This window comes from Macaca mulatta, chromosome 17 (genome assembly GCF_049350105.2).
Source record: "Macaca mulatta isolate MMU2019108-1 chromosome 17, T2T-MMU8v2.0, whole genome shotgun sequence".
NCBI classification, from domain to species: Eukaryota; Metazoa; Chordata; class Mammalia; order Primates; family Cercopithecidae; genus Macaca; species Macaca mulatta.
In genome coordinates, this window is record NC_133422.1 from 4358318 (window position 1) to 4377114 (window position 18797).

At 44.6% G+C, this 18797-nt stretch overlaps 1 protein-coding gene across 2 annotated transcripts in view; it reads right to left on the bottom strand.

Moving 5' to 3' along the window:
• MIPEP (mitochondrial intermediate peptidase) overlaps positions 1 to 18797 on the bottom strand; it is a 213211-nt gene that overhangs the window by 44152 nt on the left and 150262 nt on the right. The window contains exon 19 of one of the 2 annotated variants that reach the window (XM_001090198.5): positions 17617 to 17879. The exons of the other annotated variant lie outside the window; for it this stretch is intronic. Coding sequence (XP_001090198.3) covers positions 17782 to 17879 — 98 coding nt within the window. The 3' untranslated portion in view covers positions 17617 to 17781. Of the gene's footprint in view, positions 1 to 17616; positions 17880 to 18797 lie in introns of those variants that run through there. 2 annotated transcript variants of the gene reach the window in all.

An 18797-nucleotide genomic window follows, 5' to 3' on the forward strand; every position in this document is an offset into this window, starting at 1 on the left:
ACAGGAGCTAGGAGGACCCATCAAGCCACAGGCCTCAGCCACACATTTCAGGCTGCTTTCCAGAATGCTTCGCACGCCCGCAAAAAACAACACACTGCTTGGTTTCCCTGGCCATAGTATTTTGGGTAGAGGCTTCCTGCCTGCAGTTCCTGCCCAGAGGCAGCAGCGTCAAAGCCAGATCCCATAGCCCCGTGTCCATGGCTGGAACAGCCTCTCACACCGTCACAACCACTGAGGATGAGCACACCTAGGTCCCCATCACAGCTGGCCCCTGCAGCCCTGGACAGTGCCCCTCCCCTGTCACCAAAGTGCTGATGATGGGGCCATGAGAGCCCCAGGACAGTTTCTGAGCAAAGTCTGCTAAGTATTCTTCATGGTCAACACACAAGAAGTGATTCTGTCTCATGAATGCCGACGCGGCCTCTCACAGGATTAGTATGACTCCCCTCGGACCTCTCCTCTACCACTTTCCACACAGGCTTTGTACAAATTATAAGCCACTTTATCAGCGGATGCCTGTGAGTTCTTAAAGTCTCTTAAAATGCCGAGGTTTGGCGAGTGACCCCACAAGGGCAGGAGGTCTCTGGATGGTTAATAATGAGGTTGGTGATTTCCAGGCAAAATGCTGGATGCCTTAAAGGTGGGATGACAATGAGGGAGGATTCCTCCTCTGGCTGCAGCAGCCAAAACGTAAAGAGTTAGGGAAAAAAAACAACAAAAACCAGGCTCAGGGGTCAGGAAATTCTATACTGATTTCGACAGCAGCCTTCCCTCTGCCCCCACATTCCCACTCGGCATCCAGTGACGGGCTGGAGGTCTTGCCAAAGGCCACTTGAGAGAGAGTGGTTTGCTCTGTGTTCACTGGAACTGCAAGTTTGCAAATCGAAGGTTTTGATAAATATTTGACAATGCAGCTTCTGCTGAACCCTTTCCCCCTCTCCCTGGATAAAGTTCAGGGCCCCGGGGCTCCCTGGATGGACCAGGCAGCTTAATTCCACACTCACCCAGATACAGGCCAGTGGTGACACGGCCAGGGACCCCACCAACCTCCACTCCCTGAGATCCCAGAGCACTGGAAGATTCTTCCCAACACCCCACTCAGCTAGTGTGTGCTACTCCAAGTGCCAGGGACACAGGGAGGGGTAAAACGGGACTTTGCCATCAAGGGGCTTCTAAAACCAAAAATTAGGTTAGATAATTTCCAGTGCCCCATGAGTGCTATGGAGGAAACAGCAGAGGGGCACAGGAGGGGCACAGGAGGCCATGTGGGGTGGTGGGCAGTGTCAGGGAGGCCTGGAGTGCAGCTGCTGGGCTTGAGGGGACCCCATGTGGAGGAAGCAGTCACACACATCAACATGGTGAGAGTCGGGCAGAGGAAAAGCAGATCCAAGTCCCAGGATTGGATGTGGTGGAGCCTCAGGGGCCAAGCACAAGACAGTGACAGGTGGTGCTGAAAAGCAGGTGTTCTGTGAGGCCATGGAGGCCCGGTCGTGAGTTTGGATTTGACTCTGGCCTTGCTCCAGGTCCCCACAACCAGGCTTCAAGTAGGTGCAAATCGTTATGTCTCATTTTATGGATGAGGGAGACCAGTGGACAGAGACAGGAAGTAAATTGCTATTAGTCACGTATCTCACTGAGTCAGAATTCAAACCTAGGTCCACCTAATCACAAGAATGCCTGTTCTTGCCACTATGCTGCACTGGAAATTCCTGAGAGAACATTCACTTCAGTGGTCAAACAGCCCTGGCAGACGTTAGCCCTGTGGTAATGTAACAATACCAGAAGGGCGGGTGAAGCTGGAGTGGGGGTGTTGAGTAGGATGAAGTCAGGGGAAGCTTCAAGGGGGATTCAACCTGAGTGGGGGTGCAAAAGATGGGAGGGAATCACGGTGTGCTGGTAAATGTGCAACAACCAGTTTTTTTGAGATGCAAGGCCTGGGCTTATAGCATTTGCCAATTTCTGTGGTGTAAACACTCCCACTGTGGCTAATTTTAAGCAGCAAAGTCATGTTACTGATGCAGAAGAGGCAAGAGATACACACAGTTGGCTCTTGTGGGCTGGTCTGAGCCGGCTCCAGCACAACCTCTGGGAGAGGACGTGCCTTTATCAGAGGCTGAGCATGGACTCCAAAGCCAGGCGGACTGGGCACAAGGCACAGTTCTGGGGTGTGTGTGTGTGTGTGTGTGTGTGTGTGTGTGTGTGTGTGTGTTTGAGGTAGGGTCTCACTCTGTCGCCCAGGATGAAGTGCAGTGGCACAATCTTCGCTCACTGCAACCTCCGTGTGTGTGTGTGTGTTTGTGTGTGTGTGTGTTTGAGGTAGGGTCTCACTCTGTCGCCCAGGATGAAGTGCAGTGGCACAATCTTCGCTCACTGCAACCTCCACCTCCCAGGTTCAAGCAATTCTCCTGCCTCAGCCTTCCAAGTAGCTGGGATTACAGGCACCTGCCACCACACCCGGCTGATTTCTGTATTTTTTAGTAGAGACAGGGTTTTGCCATGTTGACCAGGCTGGCCTTGAACGCCTGACCTCAGGTGATCCTCCTGCCTTGGCCTCCCAAAGTGCTGGGATTACAGCCTCTGGTGTTTATTAGCTGCATGATCTTAGACAAGTAACCTAACTTCTCTGTGCTTCAGTTTACCCCTTGCAAAATGGAATAACAATAGTACCTACCTTAGGGTAGTTATGAGAATTAAGAGAGTTTGTATTTATAAAGTGTGCTTGGAAAACACATAGAATCTAGTAAATTCTATGTAAATATTTTCCAATAAAATACAGAAGAAAGGGGAGCACAGTGATGAAACTTTATGATACTGAACAGGTGTTTTTGTTAAAAAGGAAGCAGAATGTCAGGCAATAGTAAAAAATAGTAAAAGAAAATAATAAATGAATGAAGGAATAAAATGAATAAACAGTACAAAAATCCTTTGTTTTGTGCCCTTTAAAATATATTGTCAGTATCCAGCAGAGTCTGTTGCCTGAAGATTATTATCTACTGCCCTCTACAGTTCAGGCTCCTTTTTCCACCTCAGGCCCTTTGGACATGCTGCTTCCTCTGCTCTTTCCCCAGACGCCAAAATGCCTCTTTCCTTGGCCTCTTTCAAGTCACCTTCTCAGTGAGGTCACCGCTGACCAATATTTTAAGTTGCATACTTCTCCAGCTTCTATAGTCTCCTGCCAATTCTTCCCATGGAAGTTGTTACCAGGCCAGGCACAGGGGCTCACGTCTATCATCCTAACACTTTGGGACGTAGAGGCGGGAGGATCACTTGAGGCCAAGGGTCCAAGATCAGCCTAGGCAACATAGTGAGATCCTATTTCTACAAAAAATTAAAAAGTAAAAAATCAGCCAGGTGTAGTGACATACATCTGCATCTGTGGTCCCAGCTACTCACGGGGATAAGGTAGGAGGATCATTTGAGCCCAGGAGTTTGAAGTTACAATGAGCTGCACTGTAGTCTGGGCAACAGAGCAAGATCCTATTTCAAAAAAAAAAAAAAAAAGCAAAGCAAAGAAAAAAGCAGTAGCTACCTTTTCATCTAGTTTATGTAGCATCTTTATTTTTTGCCATTCCCAGTATGCTGGAATGTAAATGCCATGGGGCTCGAGAGTTCTGACAGTTTTGTTCACTGCTGTATCCTTAGCTCCTAAAATGTAGCAAATGCACAGTAAGTGCTTACTAAGTTTATGAAATGAATACAGGAATATGTTGCTCTGGGTTCAAGGAAATATTCAGAAACATTAATTTCATAATAATCCTACCAAACTGCACTAAAGCTTCACTACAAATGTTAGCAGTCTTTTAACGCAAATATCCAGGTGGGACACTGAGACTCATCAGTAAGACTGCCATCGCACTTCAACCCAGATGACCTATGAAGGTGTAGTTACGATTTTTTTTTTTTTGAGAGAGTTTTTCTCTTGTGGCCCAGGCTGGAGTGTAATGGCGCAATCTCAGCTCACCGCAACCTCCACCTCCCAGGTTCAAGTGATTCTCCTGTCTCAGCCTCCTGAGTAGCTAGGATTACAAGTATGCACCACTGCACCCGGCTACTTTTGTATTTTTGGTAAAGACGGGATTTCTCCATGTTGGTCAGGTTGGTCTCAAATTCCCCAACCTCAGGTGATCCACCCACCACAGCCTCCCAAAGTGCTGGGATTACAGGCACGAGCCACTGTACCTCACCTGTGTGTAGTTGTAATACTTCTTTGAACATTTATTTTATAGAGTTGTCTTCATGCTTCATATCCCTCCCACTGAACCTGGACATGAATTACTGGGTACCAGTGTACCAGCAACTGAGTAAATACATTTTCTTGAATCTTTGTTGACTCCATGTCTTGAATCCTAGGCACACTGGGGCAGAGGTTGGACACCCAAGGCCTTGGGTAGTTGGCCCTGTGGCATTGCTGGGTTCAGTCCACTGAGCAGTTATCATGAGTTGGATTCTAATGCCTGTAGCCTTCCTAGGCTGAAACTGTAAACTGGTGGCTCTCCACTTCTGGGGTCTTGGTGGTGGTCCCACTCCTACAGCTTCACTAAGCATGACTCTAGTGAGGACTTTCTGTGACAGCTCCACCCCGTGGCAGGTTTCTGTTTGGGCTCCAGAGACTATTTGAAACAATTATTTGAAATCTAGGTGGAGGCAGGCATGCCCCCATAGCTCTTGCATTCTGTGTGGCTGCAGAATTAACACCACAGGAATGTATTACCAAAGCTTACTACTTCTGCCTTCCTGAGTGGCAGACTGAGCCACATCTGAACCTGTTAATAGCTGAGCCACAGCTGGGGCAATCCACAGGCACTTTGGCAGAATGTGGGAAACAGGGACCAAGGCAGCTCCAGGCAGCAAGCCTGTGGAGGGCAGCCCAGGCTCATCCTCTGAAATCCTTCTGCCCTCCAAGATCTCTGGGCCTGTGATGGGTGGGGAAGCCTCAAAGATCTCTGGAATGTATTCAGAATCTTTTTCCCATTGTCTCGAATAGCATCTGGTTCCCTTCTATCCAGGGTAATATCTTTAGTGAATGGTCACTTGACCACACCCTTGGTATTCTCTCTCAAACATGCTTTTTCACACTTTAAATGGCTATATCTATATCTATATCTATATATACACACACACACACACAGACTGGTTTCCATGGCAAACAAGAACAGATGAAACAAGTCCAAGAGAAATGTAAACAAAAAAGACAAGTCTCGGCCAATCTCTGATGAAACTGGAATACAAACTACCCAAAGGCAACTATTTCAATCGTCACAACTAAAATTCCTGAAACATGATAAGAACTACCAACTGAATTAAGACAGTGCACTTTTTATGAATGTAATAGTCACAGCTTCATGGGAAAGACTCTAACGACACAAGGGCAGTCACTTTCTGCATACAAATGTATATCCTTGTTTAATGGTCTAGACAAGTGTTACTGCTTTAATTCATGGCCTTACAAAAAAATTTGTAGTGATCTTCTTCTGAATCTTGGCATTTTCTGTAACCTTGGTAGCTAAGTGCTGACAGTTATCTAAATGCAAACAGCTGCTGCAAAAGGATGAAATTAGTAACGATGGGTCCACTGTAAAGAGGCAAAATACAGGTGCATGAGGATTTACAACAGCAATAGGGCTAAAGTTGCCAGTCCCTTTCATGTAAAAGGACAGAAACACACACGCAGACACATATATTCATACACATTAACAAACAGACAGTGCAGACAGGAAAGAGGTAATTTTCATTCATCCATAGCAAAGGCAGAGCTAGGACTCTGTGGCCCTAGAACTTTTCCTGGTGCACAGCAGACAGTCAATAAATGCTCACTAAATGGAAAAACAGTGCCAAATCCAAAGTTACAAAATCTATTCATGTTTAATAGTGATTATGCCAATAAAACGGCATCATTTTACCTTAAGGGAATATAGGTGAGTTTTTCTACCATTCTTAGTAATAAGAAGTCATTCTGGATTTCTTAATGCTAGAATTAGAATAATTTCCTATTTCTCAATTTCCTGTCTCTCGATAATTCCTCCTTTCCCAATCAATCTATGAAGATAAATTCAGGTCATTTAGGATCCTACGAGACTGTTACAGGAAAGCATAAATATACTCCAATGTATGTATACTTTGTCTCTTGCTACAAGCTATGCCTTCTGATTCTGCCTTCATTAGAAATAAGGGTGATATTTTGGTTCTCCACCTGCTCTTTCTCGATTTGGGTGGGGAAGATGGGTTCTACTTACTGAACTCTCCCAAGACCTTCAAGAACACTGAGCAGAATACTATCTAGCCATAAAAACTGATGTAGAAAAATACTTATGATTGGAGAAAAATCATGAGATTTTAAAGCAAAACAGCAGGTTACAAAACAGCATGTAATAGCTGAAAAAAAAACAAAAAACAAAAAAACGGGGACATAGCAATATATTGTGGCTATTTTCATCTTGCTTTACCTGTTTGATTTCAGCTTTATTTTATTTGCACCCAAAGCATCCTAACTGCTGTTGGCAGTCGTTGTGTGCTATGAGACACCCTCACAGTATCCTTCTAAGGAATTCACTGTTTTACTCAAGCTAGTTGAAGTTTGCATTCTATCACTGCAGTTAAAAGAGTAAACAAAATGTTCATGTTTCTAAAAGCCCTGAAGAAGACAGGTTCATAGAGCTACCTTGCATAGCCAGAAAAAAGCTATTTACCTTCCAATTTTCTCGATATGACAGTATTTCATCTATCTCTGAAGATATAAAGACTAAATTAAAAGTGGTAATGTGGACCTTAATAAGAAAAGAAAGGGAAATAAGAGTTATGAGCATTCATATGTGCTAGGTACGTTCAGAAATTGACAATTTCCTAACAAAATGGAAATGTTCTATCAGTTGGAAAAGCATGCAGAAACAATTGTACTTCCATTCAGACATTACCTTTTGAAGCTTGTCACCCCCGTGAGTGAGGGAAGGAAGTAAACATATCTACCAGAGGCAGGAAAAAAACTTATTTCAAAAGATCACTTAGCAAGAACTTCTTAATTATCAGTGAAACTTTGGTGAAGATGCAGCCAGCTGGGTACCATACAACAGACACTATTAGTCATTAGGTAAATGAAGATGAAAGGATACAAGTCCTGACTTCAATTTGCCCACAGTTTAGTGGGCAGATAAACATGGATAAAGTATAATTACAGGTTTCATGTCTTATGCTGGGTGCAATGGTGTGTGCCTGTAGTAGTTACAGCTACTTAGGAGGCTGAGGGGGATTCCTGAGCCCAGGAGTTTGAGGCTGCAGTGAGCTATGGTCACACCTATGAAGAGCCACTGCACTCCAGCCTGGGCAACATAGCAAGACTCTCTCTCTTAAGAAAATTTAAAAGAAATTGGATCATGCAGCTATGGAGGCTGGCAAATACAAAGTCTGCAGGGTTGGTTGGCAGGCTGGAAACCCAGGGAAAGACAATGCTGTGGTCTAGGTCTGAAGGCGGGCATGTGGACACCCAGGAGAAGCTGATGGTGCAGATAAAGGCAAAAGGCAGTATTCTCAAGAATTCCCTCTTGCTTGGGAAAGTTAGTCTTGTTCTATTCAAGCCTTCACATGATTGGAGAGGGCCTACATATATTTGGAGGGCTTTGTTTTACTCAAAGTCCACCAATTCTAATGTTAATGTCATCTATAAACACCCTCACAGAAACATCAAGAATATATAATGTTTGTCCATCTATCTGGGCACTATGGCCCAGTGAAGTTGCTACATACAATTAAGCATCACAATGTCTATGTTAAGAATGTGGTGCACAGCCCTGAACACGGGACTGTGATGCTGCATGATGGTGCAGGGTGTGTAATACATCACTGCATTACAGACCAGTAGACTGTACCAAAGAGAGAGTGAATGTGAACGAACATAGCCTGTGGCCCCTGGGTCAATGTAGGTTCATGGGTTGTAACACATGTACCACCCTGGTGACTGATGTATGGACATATTATACAAGAGTGTATAATACTCTTTCTACAGACCTCTGGGGTTGGTGCCCTGCAGCGTCACACATGGCCTGGTCTGGCCTCCTGTGCTCCTTGGGGGGGCAGCTGACCATGAGGTCAGATGAGCATGATGTGCCATTCCATTGCTCTTCCCATCACCCTGGCCAGGCTTTGTGAATAATCTGTGTTCCTTGCTTCTATTTCCTCATCATTTGTTCCTTACTTTCTTTTCTCTTGGCTTCTCATTCCATTCACCATTCCCTCAGTTCCAAAATTCCCTGGGAGCCCGGTGTCCTCCCTGACACCTTGCAGTGTTGGGCACTGTCACTGTTCCACCACTCAGAACCCTTTTCTCCCTCTGCCATGATCCATGCTCTCTCGTGTCTTCAGCTCAAGTTTGTAACAGCTGCATCGGGTGCTGTATTAGTCTGTTACACAAAAATGCTACAAAAAATGCCTGGGATGGGGTAATTTATAAAGAAAAGAGTTTAATGACTCACAGTTCCACATGGCTGGAGGGGCCTCAGGAAACTTACAATCATGGTGGAAGGCGAAGGGGAAGCAAGGCACATCTTACATGGTGGCAGGAGAGAACAAGCGAGGGGGGCAACTGCCACAAATCTTTTTTTTTTTTTTTTTTTTTTGAGACAAGAGTCTGGCTCTGTTGCCAGGCTGGAGTGTGGTGGCACGATCTCGGCTCACTGCAACCTCTGCCTCCCAGGTTCAAGCAATTCTCATGCCTCAGCCTCCCGCATAGCTGGGACCACAGGTGTGCACCACCACACCTAGCTAACTGTTGTAGTTTTAGTAGAGATGGGGTCTCACTATGTTGCCCAGGCTGGTCTAAAACTCCTGGGCTCCAGGAATCTGCCTGCCTTGGCCTCCCAAAGTGCTGGGGTTACAGGCATGAGCCACCACATCCAGCCTGCCACATACTTTTAAACTATCAGGTCTCATGAGAACTATCACAAGAATCGCATGGGGAAAATCCCCCCCATAATCCAATCACCTCCCACCAGGTCTCCCCTGACACGTGGGATTACAATTGGACATGCAATTTGGGTGGGGACACAGAGCCAAACTGTATTAGATGCTGCAGGAGCCGGGGACACGGAGACCATTCAGACCTGGTGTCTCTGTCACTCCTCTGGGCTCTGTCTCCAGGACCTCCCTCCCCTTCCATGGCATAGGAGGAAAGTGCTGTAACGTGCAAATTGCACAGGAACTCCTTATGCCATACAAAATCCACTCAGCAGTTTTAGGTTCGCAGCAAAATTGAGTGGAAGGAACAGAAACTTTCTGTACACCGCTGCCCGCTGTCTCCGCCACATCCTCATCCCGCATCCAGAGTGGTAGACTGGTTACAGGCCATGAACCTACACTGATGCGGCACCATCCCCCAGAGTCCACAGGTTATGTTGGTTCACATTCACTCTTGCTGTGGTACGGTCTATGGGTTTGGACAGATGTCCGATAATCCTTTTGACATTTTGGAATCCTTGGGTAGCTCATCTTGTAGGAATGGACTTCCTTCAAAGTGGAGGCAGGCAGATCCTTCAGACGGGTGCATGGAGCCCTGTTTTCAGTTGCTTTTCTAATTCTCTCTTATCATTTACCTCACAATCTTCCTGAGGTCTCGCTTCCTTTTAAAATCCTTGTCTACTTTGCAGCATCACTCTGACACTCCATTGATTCCTCAGCACCTACTGACTACACGGTTAGGAGTGCAAGGGTAGGATTCACGTTTTATTCATCTTTGGGTCTGTAGCACCCAACAAAGAGCTCAGGAAATGCGCAGTAATTGATTCGACCTCTGAACAAATACACACCATACTAAGAATCTACACACCGAAAGACGAAAACGAGACAAATGTGAGTGCTACAGGTGTCACGCTTGGTGTCACACATGTGCCTGTGTATTCCTCTAGGTGGTTACCAGGAGCTCTGCCACTGCACATCCACTAGTGACGGGTTCGCTACCCCAGCTGGTAGCCGCTGCTCTCACATAAGGGGTCCAATTAAAATGGTCAGGAATAAATTCCCCCGGGACTTTGACTTCTTAAGAGCTAAGAAGGTTTGCTGAGTATTCTGGCATGATGTTTGGTGATCAAACCAAATAACTGCTGGCCAAAAATGGTAAGAGTTATTTCTCCCTCTTGCTGAAGATGTGCTCCACGCAACAGTCCATCACATACGTCACTCATCATCAGTCTGGAAGTGTGCAGCCAATCCTATTACCGGTCACAAGTTCTGGCTTCTCTTTTTTTCTTCCAATTTCCAACCTAAACTGTAAAGTACTTTGAGAACACACAGTGAGCCACAAGCTTGCCAATAAAGAGCCGTCTGTGGTGTGGAACTGACTTATTTCATACACAATCTGCAAATAATGAGGGCACTATTAGAAACATACTGTGCTGCACAGAGCATTTACCCTGCTTATCTTTCATCTTCCCCAGCAATCCTTGCTTTGTGCGCATTTACTATCCTTGCTCTCAGAAGTCCACATACTTTTTCCCCAACCGTAACAAATTATTTAACTCAACTAATGCAGGTCTGTCCATGCAGTCTCTAGGGCACTCATCACAACTCCAGCGCTGCCTCCACGTGGTAGCAGCTCTTTGGACTGGAGCTAAGTGCTTATTCTTGTGCTTCATTCCTGGTAAGCTCAATGTCTTTACCTTAGGATAACTTCACTGGAAAAAGGCTTAGATTCAGCCGACTACTGTGGCCTCTGTGGCTGTCACAGCTTGTCCCCAACATGCCAGATGTTGGATCCCCTTCTCATCCCCTTGGGATTTCTCCTGCTGGCCCACAGCCAGAACAACGAGGCCTTTTACTCCACCATCCCTCTGTTTTGTTGGTAAAAATCAATCCTTCTACTATCCATGCATAGCAGTTTCTAAAAACTGAATTTCAAGAGCAGTATCTGAAGAAACAGAAACATGATTTGGTCCTTTTAGTAAATTGAATAAATTTTAATAAATCAACTTGGAAATAGTTTTAAGAGTTAAAAAAAAAGCACAAAATTGAGATCATCAGAGCAGCTTGGCCTCAAAGGACAGGCAGGAGGATTCTACAGGGTTTGAGCCTTCCTAAGTGAAGCTGTTTCCTACGGGCTCCCTGCTCCAAGCTCCTGGCTAACAGCCCTTCTCCCACGACTGGCAACAAAGAGCAAAAATAACTTTCTACTTGATGCTGAGTCCGTGTAAAAAGCCATAAAAAATTCCCTTTACATGTCATAACGTTTGCCTCCATTGAGGTTTCTCTCCTCCTCCTGGGTCTGGATAAATTAGCAGTGGGCTTGTATTGAGTCACAGATCTGGGCCCTGCCACAGAGCTTCCTGCTAGTGTGTGATGCTTTTTCTCCAAACTATTGATACAAAATGCACTGGAATAGAAATCAACAGAAACTGGTCAAAGTTGTGTGCATACACATTCTCTTGTAGATGGACAGCTGTGCTTAGAATTCCTTTGTGGATTCTGGTTTGGTCTTGGTTTTCTTGTTTCTTCATGGATTATATCAGTCCATGTTCTGCAGAGAAGCAGAACGAGTTGGATGTATGTTTTGGAGGAGACTATGAGGAACCGGCTCATGTGATGAAGGAGGCTGAGAAGTCCTGTGCTCTGCCATCTGCAAGCTGAAGACCTGGAAAGCTGGGGGTGTGGCCCCAGTCTGAGTCTGAAGGCCCAAGAACCAGGGGAGCCAACAGTGTAGATTCCAGATTGAAGGGAGGAGAAGATGGATAGCCCAGCTCAGCAGGCAGGCAGGAAGCAAATGGGGTAAATTCCTCCTTCCTCCACTTTTTGTTCCATTCAGGCCTTCAACAGATTGGACGAGCACCCCCCTCCACCGAGGGCCATCTGCTTTACTGAGTCTGCTGAGTCAAGTGCCAGCCTCATCCCAAAACACTCTCCAGACACACCCAGAAATGTTTCATCTGGGCACCCTGTGGCCAGTCATGCTGACACACGGAATTAACCACGACATGGGTTTTTCTTAAAGCAGTGATAGGAGCGGACAGAAAAATGTTCATGATTTTCAATTATTTTTAATGAAGACTGTATCTGATGGAATTGTTTAAACCTTCCAGAACTGGGTTCCAAACATTTGATACCTACTGTGGTCCTAGCCTGGCCACACACTATTTCCTGGGACTGCCCCTCCTTCACTCCCTTGGACCCCGATGACTTTATGCCCAGATCACACCGGAGGCCTGTGCTGATTTTCTAACACATATCTGCAGCCGAGCTGGGAAAAGAAAACTAGGCAAGTATGACAGATACATGATGCACAGGTTAAGCGCAAAGGAAAGAAAAACGCCAACTGCAGGGATGAGAAGGGACTCAACCCCTTTAGAAGTTCCTGCTTGAGCAGCTGGAAGACTACAGTGCCACTCATCAAAACAGTGACTCGGGGGGAGTATTTGGGATAAAAGAGGAATCTGATGTTGAAGGTCAAATTTGAAGTGTCTTTAAGACCTACAGGTAATGAGACAGCTGGACAAACACGTGGAACTCAGGACAAAGGCTCTAAGGACAGCACAGCAGCTGACATCCTGTGTGGTAGACTGGAAAGCGGCATGCTCGCCGCTTACATTTTGGAAGGGAGAATGGGTACAATGTTGTCTGCCACTTTGGGGCCTTCTTGGGTCACATGCATTTTACATTTCTGCAGTTGATGTATTTATCTTTCCTGAGTCTTTTATATATTAGACACTATGATTCTCAATCCTTTGTTGTTTTGTATTACAAAAAGCTGAATTCTTATTTCGAATATGGGCAAGTTAGAGCCTCCCACATTGCCAAGGTGAATTAACCACACATATCACGAGCTCTCTTTTGAATGAGTTTTCCAGTTCACAGCTACCATTTGTTTCATGATTGGTTTCAGACTTGTTCCTCCTGGAAACACTCCCTAACAAGCACCCCTGCAGGAACGAAGACACCACACACATCTACCCCACTACTGCATGTACTCAAGAGTCAGCTTTTGTACGACTTCTCCCGAGTGCTCCTCTAGTGGGGATCTTTCACTCACCCCAAAGTGAGGATAAAATACTTGAAAGCACGAGCCCAGTGCCTGTAGGTGTGCAGTTAACCTCAGACCAAGGAAGTACCGAATGCCTCTGCGTTTCGGCAAAGGCACCTGACAAACTCCTTCGGGATGGTTCTGTACATGAGACAGAGAAAGGTACCTGGAGAACAGCTCACACTGCCAGATGATCTTACTCAGAAGATGCAGATTAAGCAAAATACCAACTCAAAGGGTGGTCCCCTCTGGCCCACCAGCCCTGTGCCTGGCTTGCTTCCCACGTCTCCTAGATTTGGTTTCATCCTTGCTCCTCTCGGAGACACTCCCTAACCAACATCCTTGCAGAAAACTGGTGAACTAGAAAAGGCCCGTGTGGGTCATGTGGCCACCCAACGCCGCAATAGTGTCTAAGGGAAGCGCAGGCGCTTGCACAGCAGGAGCGGCCGTCTTCTGGAGACCTGCATGAGGCGCAAAGGGCAGTGGACAAGGAGCCAAGGGAGGTGGCTCTAGCCACACTGATACGGTGCCAGCTTGAGGATGCTGAGCAAGTGCCGAGCTGTCTGCCTCCCTAGTACCAGTTATCCCTGTCTGCTACCTCGCAAGTTCATGTGCTTCACCTAAGACAGCTACGAGACAGGCCCCTGGAAACTGGAAAATGCTAAGTAAATGTCAAGCACAATTGTTCACATTTTATCTCAATCGCTTTTACCAAATCAGGCTAAACCTTGGGTATTCATAACGTTTTGGGCCGTACAAATTGTTCCTTGAAATGACTCAAAGACATTTTCTGAATTGGCTTCCATCAGCCAAGCGCTTCTTCAGAACTGGAAAAATGCTTTCAAATTGGCTTTGCCATGATTATTAAAACACTGTACATTTTTTTATTATTGGAATTAACACATTGCCTAGTTTTTAAAAATTGGAAAAAGAAGAAAAAAGATAAAAGAAAAAAGGCCTAAATCTCAAAACCTACACACTAACATTTTGTTCATTATCCACCAGTTCTTTTATTAGGTTATTTTCAGCGTTTACACATTCTTAAGAACTTTAAATTAGATTTTTAGAAGCTGGTGGTAAACTGTAACTACAGGAGAGAATTTTCCCAAGAAGACTATGGCTTATGGATTTATTCCCATCATAAGGGAAAACATTCATAATAAAATAATTTGCTATTATGATTTATTCAGCTGTTACTGGGAAGAAGTAATGGCCCCTCCACATTCTGTGAAGTCCCTTGGAGGTTTCATTTGCTCTGACTCTTGGTCAAAATTACATATACTTTTAGCAATTTTTAAAGAAGTGTACAAAGTTGAGATGTTTCCTGAGCCCTCATATATCTGAGAATGTCATTTTACATCTCTGTCTTCACCTCTCAAAACTCGTTTCAATTCTTTGGCTCTTAATAGTGATGAACGCTTGCATTCTGGAGTCACTGTAGTTCTTGCTCCTTTATAGCTATACCTGTAATTTCCAGCTGAATATTTTTAGTTATTTCCCAGGGTTCTGAAAAACAGCAGTAAGTATTCCACACTGGGAAATACTGGCTCATGTATGCAATGCCAAATCTGGTTTGCGATTGTAGCGTCGTTCACATGCACAGTGAACCTTCAAAACCTCCATGCATTTCCCAAATAAATTTAATAACAGGGCCCGTCTGAGTTCCTGGTACACCAACTAACAGTTCCTGAGAAGTGTTCTGCAAAGCCCAACTTGGGATATGCCATATATTTTAATTAAACTCAATTAAACTTTAAATTAAGCTCAAATATTTAAACCCTCAAAAAAATAGAATATATCTACATGAGGGTTTCTTTTCACTATGTTTTAATCTGGAATTCAGAATTCTTTTGTTTGCTTTTTAAAAAACTGTGGTAAAATATACATGATACACAATTTACCATAAAGCAGCACCATTTGAATGTGGATAGTTCAGTGGCAAGGACGTTCGCACTGTGTGCCACCATCAGGGATTCCCTTCTGAATGCACAGCCATTCTTCCAGCTTAAAAAGGGTTTCTAAAATCAGTGATGAGCATTCACTCACCAGTGCCCCTGCTAAATGCCAGGCACTGGTTTGTACTCCTGGGAAGACAGGAGTACACCAGAACGTATCTCTGGTTATTGCTTTTGTTGCAAATGCCCTGGCTTCCTCTGAGGAATTCCAGAATGCAGAGGGTGCGGCCTCCACTCTACTGTCTTGCTGTGTGCTCTCACTGCATCCCTTTAACCTGCCTTCTGAAAGATTCTCAGGTTTTTCCCCGACGATTTTCTCCTTTTCTGATTCTGACAATGTTTTCGGTCATTGTACTGTGGTTATCGTTTCTCTGCATTTATTTTACCCATCTTCCTTTTTAACTTGACCTATTGTCTTTTTATTTCTGCTTGTTCTTTATGGCTTTCAACTTCATAAATACCATGCTTTCTCAAATCTCTTTGCGAATTCCAGAGAGGGCCAGGCACGGTGGCTCACATCTGTAATCCCAGCACTTTGGGAGGCTGAGGCGGGCGGATCATTTGAGGTCAGGAGTTTGAGACCAGCCTGGCCAACATCGTGAAATCCCATCTCACTAAAAATACAAAAATCAGCCAGGCATGGTGGCGGGTGCTTGTAATCCCAGGTACTTGGGAGGCTGAGGGAGGAGAATCGCTTGAACCCGGGAGGCGGAGGTTACAGTGAGCCGAGATCGTGTTGCTGCACTCTGACCTAGGCAACGGAGCAAGACTGTCTCAAAAAGAAAACAAAAAAACAAACAAAAAACTCCAAAAAAACAAAAATAGATTTTGCTGCAATGTACAAGGAGCAATTTGCTCCTTTTAAAAAATAATTTTTGGCCAGGCACAGTGGCTCACACCTGTAATCCCAGCACTTTGGGAAGCCAAGGTGGGTGGATCATTTAAGGTCAGGAGTTTGAGATCAGTCTGGCCAACATGGTGAAACCCTGTTTCTATTGAAAATACAAAAATGTGCTGGGTGTGGTGGTGCACGTCTGTAATCCCAGCTACTAGGGAGGCTGAAGCATGAGAATCCTTTGAATCCGGGAGGCGGAGGTTATAGTGAGCTGAGATCATGCCGCTGCACTCCAGCCTGGGTGACAGAGTGAGGCTCTGTCTCAAAAAAAATAATAATTTTCAAAGTTTTGATTTTCCAGCATCTTCCAGGTAAAGTCTTCCTTTCCCGTTTCTTAAGAATGCTTTTAAAAAGGTTCCACATGGACTTTTTTTTTGGTTACTCACCCCCACAAAAAAGACCTGATAAAGATGCAGGGGTTTTGTCACTGTCGGTGCACCTGGGTGCTGATGAAAGCACTTTTCAGATTTACCTGTAACTGATTTACCTGTGAATTTCTCCACGTCTGTCTCCCAGAATGAGCTGGCATCTGTGCATTGCCAGTTTGTCGGGATGAGATCTCTTTTTAAGTTAGCTTGGATGTTGTGAATAGGGTGAGACAAGAAACAGCGAGATTCCTCCCTGGGCACTGCACCAGAGCCCGTCCTCAAACCCTTGTCTCCCCTCCTCAGCTTTGCTTTGGGAGAGGAGACACCACTGCCAGGCCCACTCCCTGCCCAAGGCTGTGTGAGCAGCAGTTTCCAAGCGCTGCTGTATAGAGAAGCTCCAATGGGGAGCAACGGGGAGGGACCCACTGCAGCATTCAAACGTGAAGCCCCGTTCGGGGTACTGGCTGCTCTGCCTTCTGGTCAGTACCGACTTGCATTTTTAAGGGTGAGCAGGAGGTGGGAAAGCAGGAAGGGCCGATCCCCCTTGCATCCAGGTGCACCCGGCACAGGCCGGCCACTGAGGACGTTTCTCCATCCAGTCCCGTCTGTTTCTGAGCATGAAGAAATTCCTCCAGATTCTGCAGATATCGGTTGAATGTGTGTCTTAGTTTTGGGTCTTTTGAATCTTTCCTTTTGTTTCATCACTGGTCACTTGGTGAGAAGCAGGAAGAGGCTGTTAGCAGGTGCCTTTTTAAACTGGAAATTCATAATTAGGTTTTGACTTTAATGGTGGGAAAAACCCATTAAATAATTTATTTCCTGATAATAACAAACCAAAATACAGTATGGTATGCAATAGTGTAAAGGAAATGAGTTCCAGATAAAAGCAGACATGGTCTGAACCCCCGTTTCCTGATTCACCAGTTGCTTGACACTGGTATGTCACTTATGAATTGTACGTGCACTTACTCATTCTACCTTCATTGCCAAGCCAGTCCTCTGTGTTTTGAGTCTATTTGCCTAAACATTCAGGAAAAAACAGTACAGATGATTACATGTATTTTGGAAACCACACTTGGTTTGTCGGTTGCTTGTAACTATTTAAAGTGTATTTTTTAAGCCTACTTTAGATAGTGGTCTTAAGAAATGGTCATCATTCTCAAAAGAACTATATGTGTAACCTTTCTGAATATTGCTTCAAACTCTGTCTTAAACACTTTTGCTTTTAATTAAATATTTAATTAAACTAATTACAGATCCATGGAAAGGGGGAAAAGCTCAACAGGGGAGTGGTTATACTAGGAAATGCCCACACCCTCCGTTTAACAGTGCCATGCAGAAGGATGGTTGTTACTAGGTCAGAGATTTCCATGTGCTCAAAAACATGCCAAACAGGTGAAAAGCCAGCAGAATTAAAACAAATGATTTATTCCAAGTTCTCTCAGTTTAAAGTTTTTCCGAATTTATTACAGAAGTGAACACTGAAATGAGAAACAAGCTCTCACCGCTGTAGCATTCGTGACAAAGTCATTATCTACATCACCTTGATTGAAGAGGTTTAGCATGTTTCTGTTATTCAGAATCCATGAGGAAAGTTTCGAAGTCCAGATCCAAGTCAGAAACCAGGGCACTTACGAAGTCATCAACAGAAGGACACTTCTGAAGCACACCTGCAAGCAAAGAGAGGTCAGCACTGTGTTCACCAGGAGGCAACGGGAACCACAAAGACGCAAATTCAAATCCACACACTACAGGAGCGCGCTGGCTTTCTGAGTCAAGACTCTGGCTGTAGAACCTGACTGCAAGGACATTTTATAAAGCCATGGACAGTGTGTGGGCCTTGGAGCTATTTATAATTTTAACGCATTTTTACTAACAAATCAATCCTTAGCTTAGAGATTTAGGCCTAAATATATTTCCTAAGGGCTATTATTTTTGCATATATGACTACATCCTTAAAGACTGATATTAGAAGACTGATTGTTTTTTAGTTATCTTTGACTTGGATGATTCAGAATTTACTTAGTTACCTATCCAGTTTTGCTATCAAGTTCTATACACTTTACAATCAATTAGATGTTAATTCTTTTATAGAAGTCTTATATCAGAATCAAATTATTGGCTTTCCTCCAGATTTCCCTGTCCCAGAGAACTCCTAGCTTTGCAACTTACTAACTGTGTAATGCAGAAGTCACTTAAAATCTCTGGCACCCAAATTTCCTACAAGGTTGCTATAAGGATCAAACAAGAAGATGTAGAAGCAATGAAGCACCATGCCTAGCATATATTAAGAATTCAATAAAAAGCTGAATTTGCACTCTTTCTTCACTCTAAAGAAGCCAAAAAACAAAGATTTATGCAATTAACCTTCTTGCTTCAACCTACATTCTTGGCAGGAAATGCTAACTCAAGGGTTGAACAAGCTCTATATACTGACATTTACTTTGGGAGATGAATTCTGTAAAACCATTTTCAAAATCAAGGCATTAAAAAGCTGCCGGAATCCTCTACTGTTCTCTGAACCTGTACTGCAATTCAGTGAACACGAAGGCAGCATCTGCTGTGTGGAAAGGATCAGGCCAGGTCAT